This window comes from Pieris napi, chromosome Z (genome assembly GCF_905475465.1).
Source record: "Pieris napi chromosome Z, ilPieNapi1.2, whole genome shotgun sequence".
Lineage (NCBI taxonomy): Eukaryota > Metazoa > Arthropoda > Insecta > Lepidoptera > Pieridae > Pieris > Pieris napi.
In genome coordinates this window covers 13,627,108-13,640,887 of record NC_062259.1, presented here as the reverse complement: position 1 = coordinate 13,640,887, position 13,780 = coordinate 13,627,108, and the positions used below count along the sequence as shown (strand labels likewise).

General features: G+C 34.0%; 1 protein-coding gene across 2 annotated transcripts in view; it reads left to right on the top strand.

Moving 5' to 3' along the window:
- Positions 1-7,197: 7,197 nt before the first annotated feature.
- LOC125062620 (neuralized-like protein 4) overlaps positions 7,198-13,780 on the top strand; it is a 29,216-nt gene continuing 22,633 nt past the window's right edge. Inside the window, exons 1-11 of one of the 2 annotated variants that reach the window (XM_047668658.1) lie at positions 7,198-7,532; positions 9,794-9,895; positions 9,973-10,086; positions 10,258-10,419; positions 10,656-10,782; positions 11,033-11,099; positions 11,201-11,333; positions 11,734-11,889; positions 12,723-12,878; positions 12,956-13,067; positions 13,171-13,273. In XM_047668658.1, coding sequence (XP_047524614.1) covers positions 7,377-7,532; positions 9,794-9,895; positions 9,973-10,086; positions 10,258-10,419; positions 10,656-10,782; positions 11,033-11,099; positions 11,201-11,333; positions 11,734-11,889; positions 12,723-12,878; positions 12,956-13,067; positions 13,171-13,273 — 1,388 coding nt within the window. In that variant the 5' untranslated portion in view covers positions 7,198-7,376. The remainder of the gene's footprint in view (positions 7,533-9,793; positions 9,896-9,972; positions 10,087-10,257; positions 10,420-10,655; positions 10,783-11,032; positions 11,100-11,200; positions 11,334-11,733; positions 11,890-12,722; positions 12,879-12,955; positions 13,068-13,170; positions 13,274-13,780) is intronic. The other variant, XM_047668659.1, reaches the window with a different exon arrangement.

The window sequence follows — 13,780 nt, the reverse complement described above, 5'->3', positions numbered from 1 at the left end:
AAAGAGTGGCGGAAAGTTTCTTGCCAGTTCTTCTTACCCGCTCTACGCCCTTGACTGGTAGTAAATGTAAATTTACAATTAATTAAACTTCTTTCTGACAATTCATAAGTGTACCTACTTGTTTACCTACATGAATAAAGATATTTTGAGTTTGAGTTTAAAATGGTAAAACGAAGACTAGATACTTGACTAAAAATATTTTTATTCTTAAATTGATGAATGGTGAGTTTTTAGAAAGAAAATGGCTCCTTTATTCACCAGCAAAAAATCTGTATACTGTTATTGCTGCCGTATATTTAATACCACAACTGGTACTGGACATAATTTAAGTTCGACTAATGGATATAAAGATTGGAAGCATATAAGTAACTTATTGATAGAGCATGAGAACAGTTTACAGCACAGCTGGGAATTTATAATGAATTATATTGCAAGAATAAAAACTACTGGACGAATTGATACTGAGTTGATAATACTCTTAGAAAAAAATCCCCACCCAGCAAACCGGACCGAGTGAGAGGTTATAAAAAAGGAGTGGAACTGGGAACACCGAATTTGGATTTTGGGGTATTCTACGTTTGGCTCTCGAACGTGACGGACGTTTCAGTTGTGTTTAGTGGTTATACTGTGTATTAGTTTCGGCCTTTAGTTGTGTTAATTATTATTTTTGGTCGATTATTATTTTATTGTTGTAGTTAACACGTTCGTTGCATTACGAGATCTATCAGATCTCTTGCAGGACTTTTGTATTGTGCGTTGAACATAATCGTGTTTTTTCACTACTTGCGGGAGGATCTAACTTGTAAAGTTCTTTAAGGATGAGCAGGACAAATATACATATTTGCTTCCTACTTAAAGCTGAATTCAATGATGTTAAAAAATACAACACAGAATTGTAATTGTTTTAATTCCTTGCGTTAGGAGATATTATGTCGATACTCGTGAAATCGTACGCCTCGCAAGAGAGTAAGAGCTTGGCCACAGTTTCTGGCGGTGTGGAGCGCGGCGCGGCCAGAGGGTCTGGGAGAGGCGCGGTTTGCGGTGGTATGCCACAGCTCGACCAGCTGCGACCGCGGCGGCATCAGCGGTGGACGTATTTAGAGTATATTAGTTAGTTTTATTTCGTCCCACAATTTTTTTATAACATGCCTATATTTATGATGTGGATGTTTTGACATCCATATTGCTGGTCTACTCAGTATTTCACTAATAAATTGCTCTGTATCCGTTATTTTATATGAGCTCAATGCGCGATAAAAACAAAATTATTTGTTTTGGTCGCGCGATGCTAAATGCGTCCACCTCTGCCGCTGCGCGCGCCGCTCTGAGCTGTGGCCGCCTCGATACTCCCGAGTGCATTTGTTTCACTCGCACGCCGCGCAGGCCGTCGCCGCCGCCGACGCGCGGGTAGCCACCGCGCCGCAGGTCGCACCGCAATGCGCGTCGCCGATAGCTGTGGCATACTTCATACAATTTGCTCAATTTGTTTTTGCCGCTCACCGCTTTGCGCGCCGCAAACCGCGCCGCAAATCGCGCCGCAGGTGACTGTGGCCAAGGGGTAAGGCCTCTGCCTCACCGGGACGCCATGGCCACGTCGAAAGAGTGGTCGCGAAAGAGCGTCGGAAAAGTCCTGAAAGAAATTGTTAGTAAGTAAAATATAAAGCAATTAGCTATCTTTCACCCACAAAAACTTCAAAATATATGTCATTGCTTTTTGGGAAGATATAAATTATTTTCAAAAGTGTATTTTTAGGAGACTGATTAGGTTTCAAAAGCACCAAAGAATAGGCTTGTTACGAAATCTTTTAGGTCTCCAAAGCACCTGCTGAAAGTTCTTTAAAAATCATGGCGCAGTGAACGTGTTAAATAAAATCATTTTGTAAGGAATAAAACTTCCTAGGTTGGTTAAGTGCTTTGTTTTTTTTTTAATATTTACCGCTTCTGATCCCTAAGAATACAGAAATTAACTATTGGAAGAATGTGCTCAGGAGGACTGTTGCAGTAGTGAAATTTTTGGCTTCAAGAGGTCTTGCTTTTCGTGGTGATGATGAGACAAGATCGCAAAATAATGGGAATTATTTGGGATGCTTAGAACTACTTAGTGAATTTGATCCTTTTCTTGCTGATCACAAGTACTACTTTATTAGCGTAGATTCTACGCCAGCTCTGTCTCACGTTGACCAACTGACTTTCATAGTTAGATACGTAAAAGACGGACAGCCTATTGAGAGATTTTTGAAATTTTTGCCTATGGATGAACATAATTCGCAATATTTAACAGACACCATTTTAAACTTTTTAAAAGTCTTGATATTCCTATAAAAGATTGTCGCGGGCAGAGCCACGGCAATGCATCAAATATGTCTGGAAAGTACTCTGGTGTTCAGTCAAGAATAAAAGAAGTTTGCGAATTTGCGATTTACTTTCCATGTGCGGAAATTTAGTGGGTGTTCAGGCTGTTGAGTATGTTACTGACAGAGCATCTAGGTGCAAATAGAGTCTTGAAGTCTCTTTCGGAAACCAGACCTAGATCTGCACGCGCCAATGCTATTAATGCTTTGCAAAATGGTAATTCAAATATTTCTGAAGCATTGTCTTCAATCGCAATTCGCAAGTGACATCAATCAACCAGGAGACACTAGACAGCTAGAAGCCCAAAAAAAAAATAGAAATTTTGAGACTGCTCTTTTAACGGAAATATGGAATTATCTCTTGGGAGTTATGAATAAAACAAGTCTTAATATACAGAATAGCACTATGACCATGGATGTTGAAACGAAACTTTACGAATCTCTGATCAATTATGTCAATACCGCACTAAATCATTTTGATCAGTACGAAACGGCTGCTAAAGAAAAAAATCCATATGCTGACTACAAAGATACTTTTGAAAGAAAATGATTTCGCAGCACATGCATCACTTTTTTTGAAGGACCATCAGATACTGCAGTTGAGAGGCAAGGAAAAGTTACGTGTAGATACTTTCATACCCATAATTGACACATTAAATACACATTTAAAAAAACGTTCAGCTGCATACCGAGAAATTGAAAGACGATATTTCAGTTTTCTTTGTCAGCTAACAACAATCAAATCTGTTGAGTTGACCAAAAAATGCAAAGAATTTGCAGAATTTTATCATGAAGACATAAATACAGATGAGCTAAATCAGAATGTATTAATTTAAGCCAATATTTAAAAAACATAGCAAAGCAATTAGCAGATTTAAATATCTCAACGTTACATAACCTAATAAAATCAGATAAATTGGAAGAAACTTTTCCAAACATAGAAATTGCTCCAAGAATATTCCTTTGCCCTAGTGGTTACCAATTATTGTAGTGGCTCTCCACTACAATAATTTCATTTTCGCAGCTTAAGAGAATAAAAAGTGAATTGCGAACAACAATGCTACAAGAACGATTAAGTAATTTGTCAATTATGTGCATAGAATGTGACATCCTTCACAAAATTTACTTTAAGGATATAATAGAAGATTTTGCTCAAAATAAATCCAAAAAGAAACCGTTATCTTAATAACCGAAAACCAGCAGCATTCTAATATCATTAATGACATATTAGAATGCTGCTCATATTCATTTGATACACTCGATCACCTGTAATAAATGGTCATACTAAGAGTCTGGCTAGTGAAAGTAGATAGGTTAGTATGATTTATTGTCTTGATACTTCATGCACTTACTCATTTTTATTTCTATTATATATTTTTTCCGAATAGTTTATAGGTATAATAGCCTAAACTTTGTTTTATTTGACAGAATATTTCGTTTCTTTTGCAGGAAATCTGGAGGATGTAGAAGGAGTTGATGCAATAGTGAGAACTATTAGTAAGCTCACTGATTTAGAGCAGAAAGATAGAATAAAATCCCAGAAGCAATACTTTAAAGAAATCGCTTCCATCACTGGTAAAATTTTCAATACTTTTCAAGTAAATTTCATATGAACAAAAATGTGTGTGGTTTTTTTTCAAACCTTTTCATTGTTTTTTCCAGATGTAAGTGTAATATCAATACACAGAATAAAAAAGAAGGGGTAACAATCAAGGTGTCTGGAGTACACCTGGAAAAAACGACCTCATAAACCAACATTTGGACTATTTTGACATGGATGCTATTCGCAATTAATGAATTTTATATTGATAGAAAACAAGTTCCAACATTGAGAACTCTTTTGCTGGAATTAAGAGAAAGCCTAAGATTTACTGGGTGTTGGAAAACTCTTCGCCTAATATTATTGGCTATGGATTTAAGAAAAACAAAAATGAACATGAATGACATATTATACCTGGAGACATTACTATTTAAGATCTATATCATTGAAACGTGCAGAAAGTAAGTCAATAATATATTTAAATGAAACGTATGTCCATAAAAACTACAAGCCCAAATAATCGTGGCAAGGTCCCTCTACAAATTGTGCTATTGAAAATATTTCATTTGGAAAAAGGTACATAATTGTACAAGTAGGGTCAGAGAAAGGTCTTGTGCCAACCTTATTATTAATATGTAGCATTAAATCAAAAATGGCTGATTATCATGATATGAAATATGAATGCTGCTTCAACTTCAATAAGTGGTTAGAAGAAAAGCTCCTACCCAATTTAAAAGAGCCAAGTGTAATTGTTATGGACAACGCAAGTTACCATTCCGTTATAGTAAATAAACGACACAGAAGCGCAAACATGAGATAAGAGAATGGCTTACTTTGAATGTTCAATTTGAAGAGTTGCATACGAAATCAGAACCTCTATGTCTAGTAAAACGGTATAAATCAGAGCCAATATATGAAGCAGATGAAATTTTAAAGCACAATGGACATGAGGTATTGAGACTATCTCCATACCATTGTGATCTAAATGCCATTGAGCTGGGATAGAGTCTGGCAAAACGCAGAGTAGCAAATAAAAATATTAAATTGACTACAGAGCAGTTAGAACAAGTGATTAAAGTCATCTGAAAATGTAACAGCAGAATAGTGGAAGAAAATGACTAATCATGTTGTACATGTGGAAAATAAATATAAAGAAAGGGACAGGACTACAGAGGAACATTTAGAAAGTTTCATAATCAATGTCAGGGACAGTGATAACATCAATGACTCTGATAAATCTATGCATATTGATTTTTTTGGATTCTGATTTTGATTATTCCGAATATAGTTGTGTTTTATAGTAAATATTGTTTTAGTTTTCCATGCAATGCTAGTTATTTTAAGTACTAGACTAAATACGTATAGTATTTAATTTCATAAAAATACCGTTACTATCAATGTAAAAAATCATAAAATAAAATAAGTATCAAGTAAGTTTAATCCACAAAATATATTAAACTTTTAGGGATACTATACTCTTTTTTTTAATTTGACGCGTTCTTTCATTACCCAGACTGTTAAATATTACCAAAAATAGCGGATGAAGATTACAACACCTCGACTTTACGTAGAGCTAACATGAAATGCGTGCAGTAATTAAGCAATTCCTCTAATAATTATACAGTACCTTTATCTTCTTTAGAGCTGATTTACACAGGGTCAGTAACTGACTAGAAATTCGAGGCAAGTCAGTGCTGTCCCGAAAAAAACCCTGTGTAAACTGATTTGAAGTCAGTACAGTAGCTTGAAGTCAGCGCTGACTTGAATATTCGGACACGAATATTTTAAAGTCAGTTGGCGCCCCCCGCCACCCACGCACCCCCGCGCCAGCCAAATAAACCCCGTGTAAACAGACAAGTCAGTGCGTGGTTAGTCACTGCCGCTGCGTTGTAGAGTGACCACGTTTTTTTCGCTGGCGATAAAAATGAAGCTAGCGAAGACGAAACTTTAAAATTGGTGCAATTATATGGCCAGTTTGTACTCCGCAGGATCTTCAAATCGCAATTGCTTCAGCAACAAAGCAGAGCCACCAGTTTCGTTTCTATCGTCAATCCATTTTCTTACCCATTGTCGTTTATTTTTTGTTATCTCATTTTCTACCTTTTCTATTAACTCATTCAACAGTAAAATTGATAATTTTTTCAACAAATAATTAAATCGTCGTTTCAGTTGTTTTCGCGAATTCATTTTTCCCACTGACTTCACACACGTGTGCTCATAGTGAGAAACGCACCACTACTACTTACTTCATGTAAACAGACAAGTCAGTCGCAGCGCCAATGTCGGCGCCGCGACTGACTTGTCTACTGACCCTGTGTAAATCAGCCTTAAATCAGCTCTTATAGTCTTCGGGGCTATGGTAAAATTTTCCAGCAGCTAACTTACATTTTCTGAAACTTTGCCAGGAGTTCCACTGTATAACCATTTTGATTTTCATGAGTTAGAAACTAGAAATATTAAATCAGTCAATATACTAAAAAACAGCTGGCGTCAGCAATCAATTTGAAATTCCCATACACATGAATAATACGCAAATTAAAGTTTTATATTTAATCTTGCCATCTAGGAACTTTTCTTCATATAACACTTCACGGTATGCAGCATAAGCTTAATCCAAAATCCAGTATTGTTTTGAAATATATCTAGTTCATGTAGTGTACCTACAAGCGAACTTAGTCTAAAATACAAACTTCATCTATTGTAGAAATGGGGCTTATAATTTCATCATAAAGAAAATGCAAAAAAAGTTAGTAATTATTGGTACCCGAGCCAAGTACCCGATTAGTTAAAAAAATCTAAAAAAACAAAATATATACAGTAGAAATAAATTTTATTAATTTTGAAATGAATAAGTGTTATTACTTTACTCTGTGGCCTTATGGCTTTAATGCATAGGTATTGATTTTTGCTGACTGAGCAGTATTACCAACTTTTAGGTAGATCTACCAACTTTTAGGATTTTTCTCAACCAGAATATGCAGGTTGGATTAAGCATTTCAATTTCCGGCCCCCATCGTCAAATAGATTATGTTAGATTGATCTCTTCAATCAAGTAAATTTTTTAGTTAATATTAATTTTTTTACTATAATACTATTATTATTGACTACTTTTTACGAAAAAAAAATAAAATTAAAGGTATCTTAGGGTAGGATTTTATATAAAACTACCCTAAAACGAAATTATAGTTAGATAGGTATTTTTTGAATTGAAGATGGTTTGAAACTATCAACTTTTGAAAGCCTACTCGATAAAATTCGAGTTGGTAACACTGTGACTGAGTTCGATTGCCAACCCAGTCTATGATCTACCGTTCAATTCACCTCTTCCATATACATTTGTGGTCTGTGTTGTGTAGTCGCAATGGACGAGAAATTATATCGTGTTTTAAATTTTCGTGCTATAAAATGAATAAAATGTCCGAAGACATTGTTATAAAGACCTTGTTATGTTCAGTAAATAATATACGTGTTTTTTTAATTTGTTAATGATGAGGTTTCATAGACGTTGTGGGGATAGAGTTAGTCTTTTACACGACAATACAACTGCCGTAAGAAATTTTGTTGAATTTAATCACGGGTTAATTCTTAGCGCAGATCCACTCACCGATGATGTTATATTTGAAGTTTGCATAGATAGAAAGGTGAGTATTTTTATAAGTCTTAGAGGCAATCAATAGTTGCATAAAAATGAAGCTTACGTTCCCGGTCAATGGTGGCTTCCTATTAGATTTTGTTAAACTTTAATCTTAGAAATTTTTAAATTTAACCTTTTTGCTAGTAAAATCAACTTTAATATTAACAATAAATAACAATTTTAATATGTGTTGACTTTGCAACTATGTAATATTTTCGAATAGGATTTAGATTGTTTATATGAGAATATGATGTCAAACCTGAAATATATAATTTCTATGGGCATAACTGCAATAACAAAATCTTTTTTGATGATTTTTATTATTATTAATAAATAATCCCTCCAGTGCAGCAAAGTGTTGTAATCTTAAGAAATCTCAATGTAGATAGACCAGTCTTACTTGCAAAGAACATAAGATTTTTATTAGTATGAATGCGTCTTTAATTTGTGTTTGCTTTAAATTTAAATCACAAACTGGCCTCAAAAGAGAGCAATTGTTGATAATAATGGCTATGTTACTGCAGTTCTGCATTAAAGTATTCATTAATAGGTAGGGTAATAATTTGTAGATCTAAATAACTTTTTATTACTCAAATGAAATATATTAGCTCTATTATGGATTACACCCACTGTAAGCTGTACTAAGTGAATTTTTCACAAACTGAATTCGATATTTGCATGCAAAATAATGTGGCTGATTCACCCATCATAATATGTACCACTTTCATGGATTTATTTCTGTAACTTTTTGCAACTACATTTTTTATTTTCTTATGGGATTATAATAATAGTTTATTTTCTTATGTATACACAGCTTTGTATGCCATTTTCCTATACAAGGTCAGACGGTGTTCTTAAATAAACATGAACACTAATTATGCCATTTTATCTTCTCCAAATACATAATATTTAAAATATGGGCATAAACACATGACGATCCAAGATCAAACTAAATAAAGGTGCTCATGACTAAGTTGTTCCAAAAAATATCAATCAAATATTCAGATTTATACAAAAAGCACAGCAAGATTTGTTGAAAGTGTAAAGTTCCTAAAAGTAATTATGAAACATGTGTTATAAAAATTGTATGTATACAGGAGAATCCTATATCTTTACAACTAGCAATATCAAATTTACAATAAACATTTAAACCTTGGCTACTGTGTTTGGTGGAACCTTTGCTTGTACTGCGCAGGTCTCAATTGCCAAAAACCAGCATGTCTTAATCTCAAAAATCTAGTCAGTTTGTTCATGTTTATTTTATAAAGCATATATATATATGTGTGCTTTAAATTATACATCAGTTTGATTGTTGTAAAGGTATTTTGCCATTTCTAAAAGATTCTCTCCATATTGTGAGAATTTCATGTAGAGGTTTATGTATTTCAATATTGAAATTGTGTATTTATTTTGCTCCGCGGCAATCTGTTGAACACAACAATAAGCCACTATTTTGTCCGATACGAGTGTTTCCGCTTAGGCTTTTTAGCGTGGTGAGAAACTTCTCCAGTAGGTGTCTCATTCCATCCTGAGGAATCTATTTTTTTAGGGTTGGGACACTATGTCTCTTCAATCTTTTGTGTTGAAGGCTTTTATAATAAAAGTGCCTTATTTTATGTGTACATATGTATGTTTGTTTATCTCGAGGCGTTTCTTAGATATATCTTAAATTGTTAAAATCCCTAATTTTTATTCAGGAATTAATTATTAAATGCACAGTTTGTTATTGGCTAGTTATACTTTGAAAGGCATTTCTTCATATTGAATACTAAAAAATATATTTTCTATAAGACTTACTTACAAGTCTCTAAATACACTAACAAGATATGTGATAGTTTATTTAATACTGATTGGTGGTTGCATTTGAAACAAAATCTCCTTAACATTTTAAAGGAGTTTTATTTTACTATAGATTTAAAATGATGCTAATGCTAAAAATATAGTAAAAAATATATTGTATTGCGTTAGAATAGAAAATACAATACATAGTTTTATTTATATTCCCTAAACAATTTCAAAATATGGATTTTAATTTAATAAATTAAAATGGTAGTAATATAAGTATTTTTTCCTTAAAGAATCTAATACATTTAAAAGTGTGATATGTATATTTTGTTTTTCTGGTAAATAATTCCCGTTTCGCCTCATTGATTGGTTAGGAGTTAAGACGTTTTTATCAGGATGCAAGCGGCGTCGCGCATGTCAAATGCATTCAAAAATACATTAATCAATAATGACGCGCAATTATATTGAATCGACTTCGTTCAGGTAAACATCTGGAATGGGAGCCTTGAAATCGGAGTCACCACCCTGGACCCTGAGTATATGGAGTTGCCTGCCACGGCAACTAAGCTTCGCAATACGGCCTGGGTACGTATAATTTATATCCTATAGCTGCAGAAGAACTAGTAACCAGATTGTTTTAAATTATCATGTCTTTGCTTAAGATTATGTCGGGAAGTTCTGTGGTAAAGGATGGAGTGACATTGATACACTCATATGGTCCTAAGTTGGATAGTCTTCACGAAGGCGACTGCTTAGGTGTTATGAGAACTAGTAAGGTATGTGCTCCGTTATTTATAATTGGTACGTTATACTCAACAACTCTCAACATCTCAATCCATGAATTCTTTTAACCAATATTTGTAATCCTAAAGGCGTTTAATATTCATTTCTGTGCAGATAAATTCTAAGATAATTGGTTTATTTTAATTATTATGAGTTGTTCTCAGGATGAATTAATGTTCTATGTTAATGGAAGATGTCTGGGTATAGCGGCGACTGAGATGCCCCCACGACTCTTTGCTGTTATCGATTTGTATGGCCAGTGCGTACAAGTTTCAATAATGCATACAAACTGCATGCGAACTATCATGGAGAATAGTTTAGATCAGGTAATTGAATGAATAGGGTTGCAGCAGAATTAACATAATGATTTATCCGGTCTTCTTGCTGGTTCGCCTCGGTAGAACCGATCCCACACATTTAATGTAATGATTCTAAAGCTATTTGTATTAAAGATACTAAATTTGACTTGAATAGCAAAGTTTCAGCCTTTGCAAAGGGATTGACTATTCTCATAGTCATCAGGTCTATTTATAATATACTTACTTGAACATATATCATTTAGATTGAAGAAGATCCCAACAATGACGATTCGATAATGAGTGAATCGGAAGTGATGCCTGAGAATTTACAAGATAAGCCGTGTTCGGATGTCTTCGTACCGATGACTACGGAAGGCGCATGTGCTTTAGGTATTTCTCATACTGATTTCATTTCTGATGATTACGTATATAACTTATTAATAAGAAGGTAATATCCTAAGGTCCTAATAAAACGCTAGTTTCAAAATATCTTCAAAACTATATGATAAAAATTAATTCAAATGTTAATATCTTAGCTAATATCGGAGATCAGGAATTATATTGAAATTAGGGTTTAGTCAAAAGAAAAGAAAAAAAACTTTAGTGTCAATACAGTTAATAAACTATATTAATTTTACAGTGGCCAGAGACCGACTTCGGTTTCATCCCAGATGTGGTATCTTGGTCAAACTGTCGAATAATAACAAGTAAGTTAAGTTTTTATCGTAGCTCCTACATAGAAACCCAATGGCAAACGATTTTTATTTTGGTACAGGGGTAATTTATCTACATAGGGATTAAATTGTAGGTCTGCCGAGCGCTCCCGTCCCTTAGACGACTACAATAACGGAGTCGTAATGACTCACAGACCGCTCTACGACAACGAGCTCTTTGAGATACGAATAGACCGCCTCGTGGACAAGTGGAGCGGCAGTATAGAGGTCGGTTATAACCTGATTACTGTAAGCTGCTTATCAACAATAAAAGGAACTTAATGGATTAAACATGTCATGTAATGTCACTGAAGAAAGATTCTTTTTCTCTCAATGCTTGCCAACAAACCTGTAGGTGCCAATAAACGTGTAGTGAACTTACATTTTACGCATCAATGGCTATAGTGAAAAATTATGAATTGAATATATATATCACCAATCGCTGAATTATTGTTGAGATATTCATGCTTTTAATTTATATATTCAAATGAATGTCTATAGTTTAACAAATTCATTTGAATATATAAATTGAAGCAAATCTTGGAAATTGTTAATTAATTAAAACGCTAAAGATCATAATTGATCCGTTTCACTATTTAGCATATCATTTGATATTTCAATAACCCAGGTCGGCGTTACAACCCACAATCCAGCGACAATTCGGTTTCCGTCGACCATGACAAACATGGATTGTGGAACCATCATGATGTCCGGTTGTAAGGTCCTGATCAACGGACAAGGCACTTGTGTCGAATATGGCAACTTTAATTTGGATGAACTTCGAGTGAGTTATTGTAATGGTTGTTTTTCGTCTAGAATTTCACAACAAATAATTGTGATACTTGAACATTAATTAATAAAAAAAAAATCGGTCCACTATATTGTGCTATATAATATTAATAATGCTTGAGGTTTGAGGATAAATATCACACAATAATTGATAGAGGTGTAATAGTTTCTCAGGAGTTGTGTGGAATGTTATTGACGCCCGCGCTAAGTGTCGAGGTCTTTAGAAGTTGACATTCATGTTTATTTAAACAAGTATCAACTAAAATAACATTTTGTTATCAGTTCAATGTAGTAGTTTTTAGATTATATTAAATATTTTTGTAAGGCATTTTTTTCATATAACTACTGGTTAAAATTGGAATTACCTACTTTAGTATTCTTTTTTAACAGTTTAATATTGTTATTATGTCATGTAAATAACGATGGCCTCCTCGAAAGTTTGGTATTTCTTTATTGTGCATTCACTCACTGTGTTTTTATTTAAATGATTTTTGAATAAATATAATTGAATACATTGTGAAGAAAGAGCGTAAAGGACTGGAAGTAAAGCGAGTGTGGGTCGGCCCACTGCACGCCATCCATGGAGAGTCACATGGACGGTGTGACATTGAGCTGTCCCATACGTCGCTCGAGCAACACGGTAAGACTTGAGACAACATGCTAATGAAAGTTGAAAAATATGCTAATTGTTTGTTGCAACAATTTTTTTTTTAAATGTTTAAAAACTCCGTCCGTTGTTTTAAAGTCTTTTGTATTGTTTGTTTCGTTCTCTCTTCCTAATTTCCAATTAAAATGTGCGAAGCAAAGCAGACAGTATTATTATATCAGATATTATATGTCCAGGAAGGAGACACTATTGGTATGATGCGCAATTCTGCCGGTAAATTGCACTACTTCATAAACAGCATCGATCAGGGAGTTGCGGCAGACAAGGTGGACCAACAAGTTTGGGGCGTTATCGACCTCTATGGCATGACAGTCAAGGTATTTTGACATAATATATTTCTTTGCCTGTATGCAAACGTTGGCATATTATTAAAGATAACGTAATTTTCTTCTAGGTATCAATAGTTGATGCGTGTGAGGATCTTTGTGAGATGGACACGAATATCATGAACCAGCCAAGCGTCTCCAACGTCCCTAACCTGCCGTCGCCTGTACCTGCGAACACCAGTAAGTGTTTATTTATATAATAAAAATTGTACGTGGATGAATGTCCCCTATGTTTTAGGATGTTATCCAGGTTTGTTTATTAAAAAAGAAATTTTGTCGGCAGGCAGATACAGGCCTCAAATAGACGAAGACAGTCTTTTATTTCATTCGCTGCGTGATTCGTATGTTATTATTATTAACGATGGTAAGACTGCTCATCGGCCTAAGTGAGTATTATTTTGATTTCTATTTTTATTCCCAATTTTCCAGTAACTAAAATTGGATCAAACGGACTTTAAATAAACAGAACTAGATATTTGGTTGAAATTTGTTTATTATTATGAATTAAAATGTGCAAGTGTTTCTGAAACTTATTTGCATAATCTTAATTTTATAAATTATTGCGAAAAGTGTTATTAAATTAACCCCGATTTTCGAATTGGAAAAAAAAGATACAAACAACTCAAGTGTGTACTCATCCGATTTGATAATTGCTCAACATTGAGAAACATGGAGTTTTTGTCGAGTATCTCGAGATCTAGAGAGGCATTTTAACAATGTTGCATATTCATAATAAACCACTATGTATAAGACGCAAAGTTTTGGTCTTGATCTGGATTGGGATTTTCAGTACCGCTGTACTGTTTTTGAATATAAAAAATATACAATTTTTAATAAATAATCTAATTTTAGTATACATTTGAGTTGACCCTGAAACTAAAATTTTCATGCAA